The sequence below is a fragment of the Parasteatoda tepidariorum genome, chromosome 10 (assembly GCF_982258835.1).
Source record: "Parasteatoda tepidariorum strain Cologne lab strain chromosome 10, Ptep-v5.0, whole genome shotgun sequence".
Classification (NCBI taxonomy): domain Eukaryota; kingdom Metazoa; phylum Arthropoda; class Arachnida; order Araneae; family Theridiidae; genus Parasteatoda; species Parasteatoda tepidariorum.
Window position 1 is genome coordinate 1,990,314 of NC_141764.1, and position 19,192 is coordinate 2,009,505.

At 29.4% G+C, this 19,192-nt stretch overlaps 1 protein-coding gene across 1 annotated transcript; it reads right to left on the minus strand.

Annotated features, from left to right (window-relative positions):
- Positions 1-230: 230 nt before the first annotated feature.
- On the minus strand, positions 231-18,541 carry LOC107450837 (SUZ RNA-binding domain-containing). Its single transcript, XM_016066747.4, has 4 exons — positions 18,277-18,541; positions 13,792-13,844; positions 5,715-5,960; positions 231-2,808 (listed from the first exon to the last, which is right to left on the minus strand). Exons 1-4 carry the CDS (start codon positions 18,334-18,336, stop codon positions 2,697-2,699), a joined length of 471 nt encoding a protein of 156 aa, XP_015922233.1. The 5' UTR covers positions 18,337-18,541; the 3' UTR covers positions 231-2,696.
- Between the last annotated feature and the right edge of the window lie 651 nt (positions 18,542-19,192).

Below are 19,192 nucleotides of genomic sequence, written 5' to 3' on the forward strand. Positions count from 1 at the left end.
CCCCGGAGCACAAACACCCCTGTGTTTTAGTAATACTTTTTTAAATATTTCAGCAATAATCTGTACAAATATTCTATTTCACTAGGGATTTTTTTAGGAAACTTATTTAATTTCAAAGAATTTTCCAAGTTGTACAAAAACCAGAAGAAAAACTGACAAAATTCAGTAGTCTACTCAATGCCACGCATCTCACAACCATAGCCTGAATGAAACAAAGGCAACACACAAAATAAATTATCACTTTTTGTTTTTATTAAATAAAAGTTAGTTATACAAATTAAGACAAATAACCATTCTTATGAAAATATACATATATATATATTTTTATAATTACAAATGATGCTTCTTAAAAAGCTTTACTACAGCAGCATGCAGCCACCCTTTCGACTCTGATGGTAAAGTGTGATTTTTTTTCTTCCTATTATAATAAAATAGTTCTTCTGATATTTATAGGTGTGTATGTGACCATGAAAATAAAATAAAAAGTCCATTTATTTTATGCTGAAATTAAATAAATAGGAGAGCTGTCGTTCATTAAATAAATATATGTGTACAAGCTATCTGGACCAAAGTACCCGGACATACGGTAGTTAGGGTGGTGGAAGCATAATGGGGGGGGGGGAGTGTTACTCTTGGTCTTCTCAGAGCCCCGACCCCATAGAACATCTTTGGGACGAATGCAGATTAGGCAGCCATCCTTGCTGCAAGCTTCAGTTGCGATGGAAGTTCTATCGAAAATGGGTGGAAATTGTCCATGCGAAAGGGTGACAGACATCCTATTAATAGGTGCCTCGTGATGCTTTAAGTCCATAACCACAGGGTGTTCGGACACTTTTGTTCAGATAGTGTATTCCTAATTGCAAACAAAAAGTAAAGCTGTGTTCTCACAAATTTACATAATACATATACGGAAATAACGCACACATACAGGCTTTGTAAAATAAAGGACACTTTTCTTACAAACAAAATTTCATCATTCCTTTAAATCAAAAAAAAATTGTTTCTTTCAATTAATGAACCAGATTGCAAACGTTTATCAGATTGTGTTTATGTAAACGTAACACAAAAGCCATATCAGGGTTGGCCACTCAAATCTGTGGGGGGGGGGGGAAATTCCCTGTGTTTTCCCTGTATATATTATATACAGTATATTAAGAGGAAACTCAACAATGACTGTGCTCTTGTGTGAGCTACAGTAGGCAAACTATATTTATTAGTTTTAATTGTTGGAGGAAAAACAGCTAAACATACTTAAATAATGCTATAGTAAATGAAACAATTTAGTATAGCTGAAATATCATGGTTAAATATCCTACAGATGATGCTTAGTGTGGTCACCATTTTTTAAAAGGCAAAAGTAAGAAACAAAATTATCTGCATTTTCCTTGTTATTTTAGGTGATTTTGAAATGCCCAGTATTTTCCAGGTTTTCCCCATTCTCTTTGTGGAGTGGCAACCCTGTATATGCTGAAAACTCAAATAACATTCATTTAACCCTATAAAAATGACAATGATTGAATGTAGGGTTTAGTGGCGCAAGGTCCAGATAAAAACATGCTGTGCCATAAAAATGACAATGATTTTTTCAATTAGTTTAGTTCATCTATTTTTCAAGCACTAACCCAGCAAAAAAAAAAGTTAGGGTTGCCACTAAAATAAAAAATCCCAGTGTTTTCCCTGTACACATTATACACAATACATTAAGAGGAATAACACAATAACTGTTCTCTTGTATGAACTGCATTGGGTTAACTATACTAGTTATAATTGCTGGAAAAACTTAAAAGAAAAAAAGGAACAGCTGAACATACTTCAATAATGCTATAATAAATGAAGTACAGTACAGAACCCGTTATCCGGAAATCAGAAAACCAAATAACCGGAACAAAATTCGATAAATTTTCCCACCATTATATAAAAAAAAAAATTTTTTTTCCTTATAAAATTTTAGGATTTTTCGTTCTTTTTTGAAAGATGTTTACCTTACCATCATTTTGGAAATAATCATTAGTGTATTGCTCCATCGTTTTTTCTTCTTTTTAAGATTATTTCCCAAAAAAAATTTTTTTTAGTTGTGTTTAACAATAAAAAAACGGCTTTTTGTAGCGATTCAGAAAACCGGAAAAATCAGTTATCCGGAATAGAGATGGTCCCGATCGTTCCGGATAATCGGTTCCCTACTGTATTTTCCAGTATAACTGAAATATCCTACACATTGCGCTCAGAGTGGTCGCCATTTTTTAAAAGATGAAAATAAGAAATAAATTTCCTTGTATTCTCCGAGTTCGCATGGAAAAACTCAAAATTCCCAGTTATTTTTTGATTCCCTGTATTTTCTGGGTTCTCCCTACAGAGTGGCTAACCCTGAAAGTATCTATTTCAGAGAAGCAAGAAAATATAAACCAATAAACACTGCAAAAGAAAAAAGAGAGACATTCAAAGATGACTACAGACAATCTGTATTTCAGAAATTTGATTTTTAAAAAATGAGTGAATTTTAATCTGTAAAGAAAGCACAAGTTGGGCGCAGCAAAAACCTAAATTTCTACTGGGAAGAAGTTCATTTTTCTCACAAATAATTTATCAAATATTCAGTTTCCAGAGAGAAATGCTATTTCGACAATAGCTAATGTGTCCATATACATTATATACTTTCTTTTTTTTAAAAAAAACGAGTCCCACTAAAAAGCCTAATGCTACCGAGGTTGAAGAAATCCTTTACTTCCGTCCGGCCCTCGCGGCAGGCGTGTTACTATGATTTCGGCTTCGATCCGCCTATCCATTGATGCTGGCACGGCATTTGGGTTACTGGAAAGAAAAACACATTTTTATGATTTAAAACTAAACAAAACCAACACTTAATAAATACTTATTTCTACCATAGCCGATCAAATGGACTGGACTTCATGTTTCATGGTTGAATGTATGTAATATGGATGTTAAGAGGGAAATAAACTAAAAAAAACTTTATTATAATTAAACAAATTTGTATATTGTCAATTTTTATGTATCACAAACACAAAGAATAAAAAGTTTTAATTTATTGTACAACACATTTTCATCCATTGTACATTTTCCACAAACATATTTCTTCTAATTATTATTATCTCTGCAATTATAAGAATTTATAAGAATTATAATTCTTATAATTAATATTATTTCGTCTAAGAACTTGTGCTGTTTTGAAATTTTTCTGAGTAAAAACTAACAGTTAGTTAGAAATGAAGTAAAGCTATCCAAATAAAATATAAGCTTCTTACCAAAACAATTTGTTTTTGTCACTTTTTCTCACACAAAAATGCCAATCTAAACTTTTAGGTACTTTCTCGACATTTGAATTTACAGTCATTCTGATTGAGCTAACTACGCTAGTCTTTGCAGAAATGTGCAACTCATCGAATGCAATACGGTGAACACGCATTACATTGTCATTTCTGATCCGATAACCTTATAAAGCAGTGATTTGTTCTCCCGGTCAAATGACCAGTCGTGATAGAAATAGGTATACGACACATATTATTCGTAATAAACAAAATACGAAAAATAATAATGGAATATAACCTGTTAGAAAAAGTAACGAAATCAAATGTGCAAAAACGATGCGATGCTAAGTGCATTTTCGATGCAAAAGGTATTATACAGTCATTTGCCCGTCAAGGTAGGTGTTATGTTAAATAAACGTCTGACTTTAGAATTCGGGTTAATTCAAAATGAATATAGGGATTACAAACAGATTTAACGACAAAGAATTCATGGATAAGATTAACACAGAATGTAGATGGAACATTTCTTTACGCAAGGAATCCTGCGTGTGTGTGATGGTTCATTAGTGAAAATGGTGAGTTCCATGCAATGTTATGCATGTACTGTGCGTGTTAGAATTTAACAACTGCCATGCTGCTATAACAGTGCAGGAAAGGTTGTGTCAAACAAGAACAGAATGCATAGCCAAATTATGCATCAAAAAATAAGCACTTTTCAAGCAGTCAAAAAAAATTTTTAAGCACTTAAAAAAATATCATAATTAGGCAGGGTTGGAAAGTTTTTGACCATTGACGGCTTTATCTTGTTTTAACAGTCGCGTCGAAAGAAAAAACTTTTGGCATTGTTTTTGACAATTGTCAAAAATCATTACATTTTGAATCATATTAAACAAATGGCGTTTTCATACGCTACGGACTGACAATACGCCAAAATAGATTGTGGTTGAATTAATTGTGAAAACATTGAATAGAACAATGTGAATTGCTTTTTTTCTTCCATAATTCATAGCGAAAATCATCATGGTAAAGGAAAAAGCTCATTCTGAAAAAAGGGGAAATTAAGCACTTTTTAAAAACACCCATTGTAAAAAGCACCTTTAAGAGCTATTAAAAATCGAAAATAAGCACCTTTAAAAAATGCTACGCACCCTGAAGAACCTCCAAATGGGAACCAGGGTTCCAGCTCAATCGTGATAAAATAATTAGTTTCTGACAAAGACCTCTTTTCTTGATTATATTACACACTATAAAAAGATCGAGATTTTTCAGTTCGATTTCAGAGGGTGGAAAATGAAGCCTGATATTGAGAATATTTTGCAAAATGCAGCAGAGTTGCATATGAAAGTGCATTCATCTCACCGAACCCAACTCAGTAGACACACATGCACACTCCCAAGTATTGAATTGTGAAAACGTTGAATAGAACAATGTAAAAACCACGCTTTTGCATAATACACAGTGAAAATTGACATGGTAGAGAAGAAAAAAAATCTCATTTTCGAAAGGGAAGCTGTTTAAAAACACCCCATAAAAAAAGCACCTTCTAAAAAAGCTACGCACCATGTACTCATTAGGAATTTACGCAGTACTAAATGTAAAACATTCATGTACCAATTAAAATATCAAGATGTTAGAGTGACGATACATCGTGATGCCAAAATCTTAACATCGCTCAATCCCAGTTTTTAATTTATTCGTTCCTGCATTGCTTGATTTTACCAATATCTGGTTATTTAATGAAAAAGTGCCCTTACTGTTTTAAGTTCCACTATAGTTCATTAGTCAGCAATTTTACCATGGCCCCAGTTGGGTTTAACATTTGCTTCATATGGGTCCTATATTAGCCAATATAGAACTAATCTTAGCTAAAAAATGTCAGGAGAATCTGACAATTCTATATAGGATCGATATCGGCTGTAAAATATCGGGTGAATTGGACATTTCCATATAGGGTTAATATCGGAAAAAGAAAGAACCTTCGAACCCTTTACTCCCTGTGACAAAATTTTTTTGGGCTTTCTGCGACAAACTTCCTTGGCACTAATATCTTGCGTTAAGATATTTTCAATTATAACAATTACTAATTTAAAGTAACAGAAACGTTGTGTATACAGAAGAAAGTATAGAATAAAAATTTTAAAAATAATATTTCTTAATTCTAACATTATAGTCTATATTCTTGCATTTTGTAGGCGAAAAAATGCAATTTCAAGTTTTGTAAATCATTACAAAAATTAAAAATCATAAAATCCGTGCAGAACTCCTAAAATAAAGATCACGAATCACTCGAAAAGGGCACTTTAAGAAAGAGATACTCAAATAAGTAAATGCAAAATAGGGTGTTCTTAAAAGAAAAGAAAAATGAGAGAAAGAACATTTCATCGGGGCAAATAAGTATTCATTTATATATTTCATTCGGGGCATATTTAAACACTGAGAAGCAATTCTCACCTAGGTTCTTCTTCGCTGCTGGCTGATCCCAAAATCCTGAGTCTAGCCTCAGCATATTCTGCCTCCCTCTGCTTGAGTGTCTTGAGGGGTTGCCTTGAGGGTGATTTCTCTACCACCACTCTTGAAGATTTAGCATCGTTAGTTGGACGTTTGAGTATCTTCACTTGTGGAACATAAGGAGTTCGGGAATTCTCCTCCTCCAGTCTCATCTGAGAGTATTCACTTGTATTGGAATCTAAAACTGAACTGAGAACAATATTATTATTATGGATAGAAAAATAAATAAGAGTAGATTTTTACAAGGGGTGATTGTGGCAAAGAGTGAAAATCCCTGTAAATTTTATGAGCAAAAAATTTGCATCGATTTATATATTATACACAGGGTATCAGCTACATTTTAGATCTTCAAATTCATGACTTAACTAATTTACTATTTTCTCCGACAATAACACAACAATACATTTAATAAAGCCTTATAATAACATAAATTGAAATTATACGTTTAACCAGAACTGTCATACTCTGCATCTTCATATTTACTGATTTTAAATTTAATAAACAGAGGAAAGAAAGAGTTGAAGCAATAAAATAGCTGAACAAAAATACAAAAGCAAATTTTCTTTTCTTCTGCAGAATTATATTCTAAAGATACTTTTCTTGTTCATTGGAAAGGGAAGAAACACTCCTGATTTTTCTGTTCTCATTTCAGAATTAAAAAAATTCGCCAATGACTGGCTTGCTTCAGTTAGAATTTTAAATTGATAGAATAAAAATTATAAATTACAAAAATTCGGAAATCACAGGATAATTCGCTCCAGAAATAATGTTTTTCGTTCATTCTTTGAAAGAACACGATAAAAACATTTTATATTTTAATAAAATATGACTGTGAGTGGGGATTTTGTTACTAATTCAGATATTCGGAACACCATCAAATTGGGGGGGGAGGTAAATTCCATTTTAAGAATTAGATTTTTCAGCGACCTAAATCCATAACTTTCCATGAGTTTTTTTTTTAAATCATGACAAATTTTGTTCAATACCAAAATTCATGACTTTCCAGGTCCGCAGATACCCTGCATACATGTTTAATATTGAACTCAACTTTTTGAACTAACACTTATAATTATATTATCTACTAATGCAGTACATCACACCTTTAGAGTAATTAATTAAAAAAAAAACTTACTTCTTACAAGATTCGCGATATTGGATTTTAAAATAGCATGAATAATGAATAGCGATATCGGATTTTAAAAAAAGCGAAAACATAAATTGAAATAATAAATTTTAGAATCACGCAAATAAGAATCACTTTGCATAAGTATTAGATCACATGAATATGAATCGCAATGCATAATTTTAAATCACATATTAATGCGACAATGTATGTTTGATGTTACAAACACGTTAACACAAATCACAATATTGGATTTAAAACACACATGAAAATGAATCCAGGGATTGGATTTTAAACTAGTGAAAACACAAATCGCAATATTAGTTTTAAAAAGATGCAAATACAAATCGTGATATTAGATTTTTAAATCAGGTGAATAGGAATAGCGATGCACTATTTTGAATTGCGAATTTTAAATAATTCTGCGATATTCGTCTAAAAATTGCTTCTCCTGCTTCTTGTTTTTAGACCGGGAAAGGTGGTGCAAAAAACTCGGAATTACGTACAATAACCCTGAAATATAAATTTCATGAAAATTCTGGCATAATGTAATAAATATTTTACACATAGCATGGTTGCCACAGAAAAAAATTAACAAAATAGTTGCTTTTAGAAGCCTAAGGAATGAAAATAGTTGCATAAATAAGAACAAAAATTTATCAAAAATATGACCAAAATTTTATTGAATGACTTAACTGTCATATACTATAATCTATTTTAAAAAAAGTTTTATACAATTAAGTTTTGTACACAACATAAAATGCACTTAGATGAAAGGTGAAAACAGTAAAAAATTATAGCTTAAGTAAAAACAGAAAGAAAAAAACAATTTATAAAAATAACAAGGCTGGCAAGGTTTAGGACAGAATGGATTAATTCACCATTTAAAAAGTCCTGTAGAAAATCCCTTTGTTCAAAACCCTTTTATTCAAATTATGTCACAATTTTGAAATAATATTGAGAAGAAAAAATATATTAATTTTGGAACGCAAAACAAAATGAAGAAAAGTTTTTGCTTGATTAAAAAAGTTTATTATTATTTTTAACATTGCATTCTTTAAACTTATGCAAAAATATAATTTATCAGTATTAAAAGCATATTTAAGGGATAAAGTATTCACTTTTGTTGTTCATTGAATTGTTGAAGCTTTAAAAGTTATAAATCTCTACCTGTTACATTATATTTTCCTTTAATAAGCAAATTATATTAAAAGTATCAAATAGTTATTCTGTATGGAATTATTATGTGTAGAATGGTTACACAAATAGAATTTTTACCTTTGACCTATGTTCAAGGTTTTAGACACTTTAAGACAGTAAAACCCAGGTAGGTGTCCTGTCCAAAACCTCAACTCTGTATTTTACACATAGGGAATTTTAGGGATTTTTAGAGTCTTCAAAATAGAAAAACTACAATATTTTCTTGTTATAATTGACATTAAACATACTTCAGAGCTCATTCTAGGCAGGGTAAACAGGGCGCAGCACTCTGCTGCCCTTTTAGTCAAAAGAATTCACCCTGTTGCCCCTGAAGTAAATTAGTGCCCTGATGTAATAGACTCCATACCCTTTTTGCCCTTTCTTTCCTCAACCCTTCTTTACTTTTTCCCCAAACTCTACAATGGATTTCATGAACTGTTATTTTTAACTCTAGTTTGCCATTTCTGTCAATACATAGTTTAATATGGGAAAGGAAAAATAGCCGTTACAACCCATTGTTGCACTTGTCTTTGAAAGTTTGCAGTTACTTCCACTATCATTAAATCATAATTATTATCAATCATTTTAATTATTTAATCATAACTACAGACACTTAAAAGCATACATTTATCATTTTATTAATATATGCATGCATAATAATGCATAAATTACTAAGCTAATTAGCTCATTAACTCGATATATATGTTAATTTATCAATGAAAATAAGTAATTAATGATTGCTTTGCTACTTTCAGTTAAGTAAAAAAAAAAAATTCTTTTACTAATTGACAATGTTTTTTAATAGAACGTGTAAAGAATCCGTGTAGAACGTGAAATTATTGCCTTTTTAGAATAATAATGCCCTTTTTTTAAACTTTTGCACCCTGACCTTTTTTCTGGCTAGAATGAGCTCTGCATACTTGAGATGTTATGTATTCTGCTTACTCATAATTTCGAATATTAATAGGCATTTTATTTATCAAATATAGTTAAAACATTTTTTAAATTAATTTAAAAAGAGAAAGTTCTGAATAAAAATAAACTAAACATTTTAGAAAAAAAAAAGAAGTTTTAAATTGGTTTCTATAAATGAGGCCTGCTTCATTATGTAATACATATACTTATTTAAATATTTAAGAAAGCAATAATCTATTTTAATAGGGATTTTTTTTTAGGAAACTTACTCTCAATTTTAGAGAATTTCCTAAAATGTACAAAAACCAGGAGAATTTTTATTAAACCAGAAGACCAGAAAGTAGCAAAATTCAGTAGAGTTGGCAGCTATGCAACATGGATAGGGAAAAAATCGAGTAGATTGTACAAAATATTATAAATTTCATAATAATTGTTACATAATGTACTATATATTTTACACACAGGGAATTTTAGGGATTTTTATAGTCATCAACACTGCAATATTTTCTAGTCATGATTGACATTAAACATACTTTTAAAATGTTATGTATTATGTTAACTCATAATTTAAAATAGTAAAAGGCATTTAATTCATCAAAGACAGTTAAAAGATTTTCTTAATTAATTTAAAAAGAGAGTCGGAATAAAAATAAACTGAACATTTTAGAACAAAAAGAAGTTTTAAATTGATTTCTATAAATGAGGCCTGCTTCATTATGTATTACTAATACTTATTTAAATATTTAAGCAAGCAATAATCTATGTTAATGGGGAATTTTTTTAGGAAACTAACTCTCAATTTCAGAGAACTTTCTAAGATGTATAAAAACAAGATGAGAATTTTAATTAAGCTTGTAAACCAGATGAAAGTGACAAAATCCAGTAGAGTTGGCAGCTATGGATATAATGTGAACTCGTCCTAAAAACTCTTGTTTTGAACTACACTTACTTGTCAAGTTTTAACACAGGGTTATCACCCTTTTAACAAAGCAAAAATTAAGCACTTAAAAGGACCTTTTTTTTGCAAAAATTAAAGACTTTTGACAAGTAAAGGACTTTAAAAATAGCATGATTGTTGATCATCGAATATACATATACCACCAGTGACAGGGCCAATTATTTACCTTTCTTGAAGGAAAAAAAATCAATCAATAACAAAAAACAATTTTATTATAATGTAAGCATTGATATAATTGTATTAATTAACAGGGATCGCTAAAGAAGTACCAGGCAATTTTTGCAAACCTTTGTCGTTTTTTGTTTAAAAAATTTTTTTAGGGTAAAGGTTAATATCATCTATGAAACTAATCCGTATTACGTTTTTAACGATTTTATTGAAATTGAGTTGCAAAGTTAAGAGCAGAAATTAAGATTATCAATTTTTTTCATGTATATTAAAAAAAAAGAGTAAATAAATAAATTTGGCAAAAACATAGAAAAAATTATTAAAAGTTTTTATATTTTGCTACTAGACCTGCATCATATATTCAGTTGTGGGCCTATCTTGCTAAACATTCAGTTACGTCAAAAAATTCTTTCTTTTTCTATTAATGAATGAATGTGTATATACCTTATATATTTCATTTATAAGGGTATATATTAAAAGAATTAAAATACAAACAAGTTGAATTAAAAGTTGTGCATGAAAATAAGTTTTCCTGACTCTGTCGTGTTAAATTAAGTCCTATTCAAGTAAAATCAGGCCATATTAATATTATTAATGCACATTTAATCATTCCACTTTTTTTTTCATTACGCTTAACTTAACATATAATTTTAAAATCATTGCAATATTTTTATGGAATAAAAAAGCTATTATGTTTGAGAAGAATTATAATTTTCAAATCAATATGTTTTTTATTAGTTCTCGGTGAAACATATAAATAAAAGCATTTAAACGATTTTTCAAAGGTATATACACATTCCTAGGGCCAGAAAATTGACAAATACTGATAAATTATTTAATTTCTCTTCACTTACAGATATTTAATAATAATACATCTTCATCACCTTCCATTATTCTTAATATTATTTTCTATATTCTATAATATTATCTTATTATGATAGGACATTTTATTTTTATCGAAAATTAACAGTTTAAAACTGAAAGTGGTATTCTTTTATTATAAAAAAATCCTGTAATATCACCTTATCAGGCGACGCCTTGCAAAAAAATATGGAAATATTTTATGAAAAACGTATTGAAAACGATATGTAACTTAACAATTTTGAAATTATTAATAAACAGCAAATGTTTACTTTCATGATGAATTTTGCACAAAATTATTTTCAGCAAAACCTGTTATTAGAGATTAACTTTACATAAATGCTACTAAACAATCTGACAAAAAACATGAACTAATTTTAAAGCAACCAAAAATTGAATAAAAATTAAAAACAGTATATTAAGTTGCAATGTTAACTGAATAAAATGATTATTTAAATCTAAGGTTCTTCTAATTGAGGAGATTTAAATTTTTACATAACCATCTGCTTATCCACAAGAAATAAAAATAATAGCGTAACAATCTAAGACTTAAAAAAAAAAAAAAAAAAAAAATAATTGCAATGCAACAAAAGAACTTATAGTTACAAAATATTTAGCTATCTTATTAGAAGTAAACCATGCTTTCTTATTTAGCACACAGGAAAAAAATTTTTAAGTGTTTTTGAAAAAAACTTGGTTTTTATTAAAAAGCCAGTAAACACCAGGTTTTTGATGAAAAACCTAGGTAGGCTGGGATATTTTAAACCCTGTATATTACAGATCTTTTTAATTTTTAGTACAATCATGAATTTTAAAAAAATGATACTCCTTTCTATAAATATACAGTTACTTATTACACATTGAAATATTAGGCAAATTCATTTAATAATAATGAAATATTAGGCATTCCCTTTGTCCACACTATTCTTTTCCTTTAGAATGCTTCCCTCTCCTCATAAAGTATACTAATGAAAGAACCAATATATTATTGAAAGGATGTGTTCTCTTTCTCTTGCCTCCCCCCACACATTCCTTTTTGTCTTTCTAAAATGTTTTACCCTCAATGCATGGTCTAGGTGATAAAAGCACGGCTTTTTGTTTCAAAAAATAGAACTGAAAAACTATTCTTATCAACTGTAGTGATGCTGAAAAACTAAGGACTTTTAAAAATCTTGTACCAAAATTAAGTACTTTTAAGGGCCCTTATTTTCCAAAATAGAAATTGAGTAGTTTTTAAGGACTGTGGGAACCCTGTAACATTCATATTGCATAAGCAATATGAATGTTAATGTTTCTACAATATTGTCTACTAGTTTGTTTTTTTTAATTACACTCTAATTCTTATAAAGTTACTTTTTGATTATAAAAAAGATAATGAAAAGTACGACCATTTCCAATACTCTTTATGACTGCTTTTGGATGTTTAAAACTATTTTTAATCAGTGCCTCAGTCTAAATCAGTTGAAATTACAAGGTTGATTGATGTGTATTTATAAAGACTGAAAATCAGTATAATAAAAATTATAAATAGAACAAATGAATATATAGTACATCGAATAAGTAACTTCATACAAAATACTTTTATAACATAGTGAATAATGAAATGATATTTTGACTACAGTTGAACCTCGTTAACGCGAAGTCAAAGGGGGGACTATCATACTTATTTCATGTTAAGCGAGTTTTGTTTCATCCTATACATCATGAAAACAATTTAATCCGTATTTTGAATACATGTTTTGTACTATATTAATGTATGCGAAGACAGGGGTCTGTCTAGGTTTTTTTAAGAGGTACCTGCTTTGTAAAAATTAAAAATTCTATTAAAAGTTCAACACGACGGGTTAGGCTTACCACACCGCACTAACGGACCAAACATGTGCTACCTATTTGTAGAAGAGCTATTTTTACTCGCAAAAGCTTTTTTTTCTTCTTTCCATAGATTGCAATGAGAACGGGTTTTGCATGGTACTAGCGCTTTTACTTCCATTTCAATTAAGGAATTTAGTAGCTGACGCCCCTTTTCTCCCATGGCTTTTCGGAATCCCGGTATTTTTAACACCTTTTTTTACAAATCGTGTGAGAGGTGAATTCTTCTACTATGTCATAAAGGTAATCTGCAGGAAAAGTTCCATTGCAAATCAAAATGCGTAATTAACCCGAAGTTTATCGTTTTTAGGTGGATACAAAGACATTTTTAAAAAGCGGGGGGGGGGGGGGGTTAGAGAGAGAATCTTAGACTTGCTTTTTTAAAAGTATTTTGGGAAACTACTGTTTTTCTTATGTTGATTTTGCGAAGGTACGGCTAAACAGTAGTAAATCTGTCCTGGACAGACCCCTGAAAGAATACTATTATGAGCCAAACAAATTGAAATAAGCTTAAAAGTTTTAACTACTTTATTAAACTGCAACATTTATTGAAAAGAAATCCAATGCTTATTTTAACAATTTTATTTATTTGCCCATTACTTTCAACAAAGGAAGAAAATAGAATTATCATTCCTCAAAATGAATAATTGAGATTTTATTCACATGCTTATTATCTGCGCTGAATCCAGTTTCCTTTCAAATTAAAGCGACAATCAGCTAGAAAATTTCATGCAAAATACAACAATAATTGATTGCTGACTCACGGTAACAAACATGCGTTTAATGTAAAGCAATATTTCAGGTGAAGCGGTTTCGTGTTAATGAGGTTCGACTGTATAACTTTGGTGCAAATTATAAAATACGAAACAATATGAAAAGTCAAATTATAAAATGGAAACACAAAAATATTTTAAATAATGTCTTACTTATTTATTTTTGGTGCTTTTAAATGAAGTTCTTCTAACTTTTTGTCTAAAATCTGCAACAAAAAAAGACATGTCTTAAAAATTATATGAAATAGTACGGAAATTGTAATTAAACATTTAGATATGATAAGTTTCTTCAAAAAGTAATCGCTTCGGGTAGAACTAGGTTTCTTCAAAACCAGTGCAGGGTGCATAGCCAATTTTTCAACTAAAAATAAGCACATTTTCGGTACTTTTTAAACACTCAAAAAATATTTTTATTAAGTCTCCAAAAAAATTCACAATTAGGATCTGTGCAGCAATATAAAATTATTTTTTTCTACTTATTAAAGTTCTTAATTAATAAACATAAATCAATAAAATTCAAAAACTTTATATAATCATGATCAGGGTTACAACTCAAATCTGGAGAAAAAAAAATTCCATGTGTTTTCCCTGTACTCATTACACACAATGTATTAAAAGGAAACAATAATTATGATGCTCTTGTGTGAGCTATATTGGGTAAACTATATTTATTAGCTTTAGTTGCTGGAAAAATTTAGAGAAAAAAAAAAGGAACAGCTGAACATACTTAAATAATGCTATAATAAACGTTAGTTTAGTATAGGTGAAATATAATTAAATATAGCATAGATTACGCTTTGAGTGGTCACCATTTTTTAAAAGACAAAAATAAGAAACAAAATTCCCTGTATTTTCCCAGTTATTTAGGGTGATTTTCCAATTCCCTGTATTTTCCAATTTTTTCCTGTTTTCCTTGTGGAGCGCAAACCCTGATGATAAAATAACTAGTTCCCGATAAATATCGCAAATCATGCACATTTAGCAATTTATGACGACAAAGGACACAACAGAGTAAAAATCTCTTTTTAAAAGACAGAAAATTAAGCACTTTATAGAAATCGTGAATAAAAAGAAAGCACCTTTAAGGGCTTTTAAAAAATATAAATGAAAAATAAGCCCCTTTAAGCACTTTTTAAAGATGCTACACACCCTGCAATGGATGGTGTTTTCAATATAAAAGTAAACAACAACAATCTTGACCTTCTCTACTTCTGGTTAGAAAGTATACGGCTGCTTACTAAAACTTATTCCACTAAGTGATATTTTCAAACAGATAATTTTGTTTTCAATAAAAGAAATAAAATTATATCATTTTTGAGCTCAAATCTGCCGGTATTTTATAAGATATAAAGAATTTGCTTTTTTTGGCAATCCCAATTTGGTCTCCCAATCCAATTTATGACTGTTTGTTTGGTTTTCTCTTCACCGTCATATGTTAGTGTTAGAGTATTCTTCACACAGGAAGATTAAGTTCATTTTAAAAATTATCATTTACGTTTAAATTTTGAAGTTGGTACATTGTTTACAAGGTAAGAAGTGTTTTGTAAAATAACAAATATGTTTTTCAAATGACAATTTTTACGTCTTCAAATGACGGTTCTTCTTTTAAACACAAATAATCAGTAAGGTAACAAATACACCATTTCACAATACAAATACATCACATTCATATAACAAATATACCATTCCCACCATTTTAAAAAAAATGCTTTTTTCTTTCCTCATAAGATTTTTCTTTCTTTTTTGAAAGATGTTTACCTTACCATCATTTTGGAAATACAGGGGTAGCAGCAAAGCTTTTTAAAATTTTAGGGTAATTTTAGGAACTTTTTTCAAAAAATTTTAGGTAAATTTTAGGGGTAATATATGATTTTGCTAGGATAAAAACAGATCACACGGTAGTTTATTACATAACAGAAGATTATTACAATTCATCCACACATATCATAAATAATTGCAAGCCATAAAATAAAGCTCTGAAATTTATTAAGTCAAGAATGAAATCTCTAAAGTGTAAAAATGAAATTTCAACTTTACATATTACCTATCAAAAATTAAGTGCATAATTCAGGAACAGGCAAAAGTGAGAATAAATCAAGAGAAAAAATAAATTAACACCAACTTGGATTTTTATTTAATTTTAACTTTCTTAATCAAAACTTTATTATTACCCTTTACCTTACTTTATTAAGAAAAACTATTGTGTGATATTATTAGATTTCAAATCAGCAATTTAAATTAGAAGTTAGAGAAAAAAAAATTAATCATAATCATTTTTCTAATATATTCTTGATATGATTTGTGAGATTCTTTTACTGCCCTATCGTTCCAAATAATCATTTCCCTATTGCAGGGAAGGCGAACCAATGGCACGTGATACAATATTTTGGGCACGCCACCGATCACAAAGTTTACTATGAAGCATATTAAAAATTTAATTAAAATTCATGAAAAACAAACAAAAAAAAAAACAATTATTAACAAAAGAATTAACAATCAATGCCAAAAAAAAAAACAATTTATAACCATACATAACAAGCTAACAATAAATGACCAGCAAAAAAAATTAACAGTCCTGCTAAAGCTGGCATCTTACAACCTAATATAAGTTATTTGCCATCGAATCTGCAATAACAGAAGTCACACTGATGTTACTTTAAGTTGAATTACGCATATAACTGAGACATTGCAAAATGTATTTTTTTTCATAGTAAATCAAGAGTCTTGAGTTACTATAAGTTAAATATAGTTAAAAAGTCTTGAGATACTATTTTGTATTATTATTTTGCCAATAATCACGAAGTCAAAATTACTTGACGGCACTTCTATGACCTCATTAAACAATATTTTAGAAAAAATGGCACGTTGGTCTTTAAAGGTTCGCCACCCCTGCCCTATTGTATATATATGTGTACATATATATTCCTTATGTAATGATTAAACAATTCATTTTGATTTGGCATCAGAAACAAATAAATCAAAAACAAATAAATCAAAAACAAAATTTCAAACAATATAATCTTTAAAATTCATGCAAATATTACAAGACAGTATTAAGATAAGCAATTTGTGTAACATATACAACGGAACCTAACAAATTTATATATAATGAATTTCTGCATCTTATAAATATAAATTACTCAAAGATCAGCAATTGTTACGTGTGGATATTTCCATATCTTGATCTGTGACAGAATAATTGCCAAGTCTTGGCAACTGACGGACAGCAGCCTGCGAAAACTATTAAAAAAAAACATTGCAGAAAGGTAATAACTCAATATGATACTTGTTACCAACTCTATTATGATACGGAAATGTCCATGTTACTATGATCTTAACTTCAGAAAACAAGACTATTAAAAATAGTTCTAAAAAAATTGTCAATGGTACAAATTAAAACAAAAATTATGAAACATCTTTATCAGGGATATTTTTCAATTTAAAAATGGAAAATTAATATGTGCTTAGGTGCATAAATATAACCACAGCTGCCAACGTGAAAAGGATAAAATCCAGTAGATTTTAAAAACATATATTTCATGATTATTGTTGCATATTATACTACATATTTTATACATAGGGAATTTTATAGTCATCAAAATAGAAAAACTGTAGTATTTTCCAGTTATGATTGACATTAAACATACTTGAAATGTTATGTTTAGTAATAATTTCGAATATTAACAGGCATTCAATTCTTTAAGGATAGTTAAAAGAATTTTTTAATTAATTGAAAAAGAGAGTTCTGGATAAAGAAAAACTGAACATTTTAGAACAAATAAAAAAAGTTATGAATTAATTTCTATAAATGTGGTTCACTTCATTATGTATTAGTAATACTTATTCAAATATTCAAGCAATAATCTGTACAAAAATTCTACTTCAATAGGTATTTTTTCAGAAAACTCATTCAATTTTAAAGGAATTTTCTAAAATGCATAAAATTCAGAAGAATTTTAATTTAAGAAATAGACCAGGAGACTGGCACAATCCAGTAGAGTTAGCAGCTATGTACTTATTATAAAAATAGTTCTAAAAAAATTGTCAATGGTACAAAATTAAAAAACCATATATATCTTTATCAGGAATACTTTTCAATTTAAACTTGAAAAATCGCCCTATCGCTTTGATTATGGGCCTATAATTGTAACTTAATAATAATGGCAAACCAAATACATTAAGAGATTTTGCCATTCTTCGCAAAAGAAAGAGTAGGCAATAATCGTCTTTCGAAAGGTGAGTGTAACAATATTTAATAAGCACGCATTATTTGATAAAATGTTACCAATTAACTGATATCGCTAATCAAGACTTCGTCAGAAAGAAACCAATACCGCTGCGTAGACTATTCATCAGACATTAGCAGTTGAGAAAAATTACCTTTTGGCAATAGGCTACTTTTAAATCTGATCTTTAATTGCGTCGAATAAGAAATACTAAGTTCCGATCACTTATCTTTAATACGATAAATAATAAGATAAGTTCAACACTTATCACAGAGGTTTATTAAAAGAGTGGAGCAGATTTAATATTGTAATTCCAAGAGAGAGAAGTCACAAGAAAATACTCAAGCAGAACAAGGTACCAACATGCGGAAATGAGTTTAAATCATTTCCGCATGTAGACAAGAGTGTTTACCCCATTTTCAATCATATCTTCCCAACTGTCACAGACATCATCAGCTACGTCTTGTGCCATTTCAAACAAACCTCGTGGCCAAAACAAAATTAGTGAAAATTAAGATAATTCATTAATGATATAAGAAAATAAATACAATAACCCCCATTGTTTTTAGAAAAAAAATTAAAAATGCAAACTATAATAAAATTTTCTATATTTAATACATAATGCAGAATATAAAAATAATTAATAAACACGAATGCAGAGTAGAGTTTAGCCGAGTACTTCCTTCTATTCATTTTTATTTATGACTCCATTGACTGAAGAAGCATTCTCACTGTTTCGCTATTTTTGGGAAAAGGTTGTGAGCAATCCTGATCAAGGTTGTTATTTAACGATCGTATGGTAAAAATGTTTATTTTGAAAACTTTATTTGCATTTTTTTAAACATTTTTTCATAAGTTTGATGATATTTCGAGTCATTTCTTACTGTATTCTTCTCTTTTGAGTGAATAGTTTGTCCTTTTTGAAACATTTTCCTGGGAAACAGCATTTTTTAAATTTAAAATATATTAAATTAGCTAGAGAAACGAAAGGTATAATAGCAGAGGAAAGCAAGTAAGTGACTGAAAAAGAAGTTAATATTTGAGTTTGGCACACAAGTGTTGTCTCAATTTCAAGCACGGAGATTCTTTTTATATTCCTGCGCTGAAATGAATTCTGCTTCCGAGGAGGTGGCGCCAAGTGCCAACTTCTGGTGAACAAACTATACGTGATTTGTAAGATTTTTTTTTCTTTTTATTTTGCTGGAAAACGTGTTACACCAAGCAAAGTTCTCATGTTTCCTCTGTGGTGATTGGACATGCGTCAATCATACGTAATGAAATTGGCTCTTGAGTGGTATGAGTCTCCCTCGTTTTATTGGAATTACATA

Bases quoted from the DNA above. Each gene is read 5' to 3' on its own strand.
- LOC107450837 (XM_016066747.4), bottom strand. From the start codon at position 18,336: ATGGCACAAGACGTAGCTGATGATGTCTGTGACAGTTGGGAAGATATG. The intron at 13,845-18,276 runs GTAAACACTCTT...TTTTTGTTGCAG, and splicing joins AAGATATGATTGAAAATGGG to ATTTTAGACAAAAAGTTAGA. The intron at 5,961-13,791 runs GTAAGACATTAT...TATTGTTCTCAG, and splicing joins AAAGCACCAAAAATAAATAA to TTCAGTTTTAGATTCCAATA.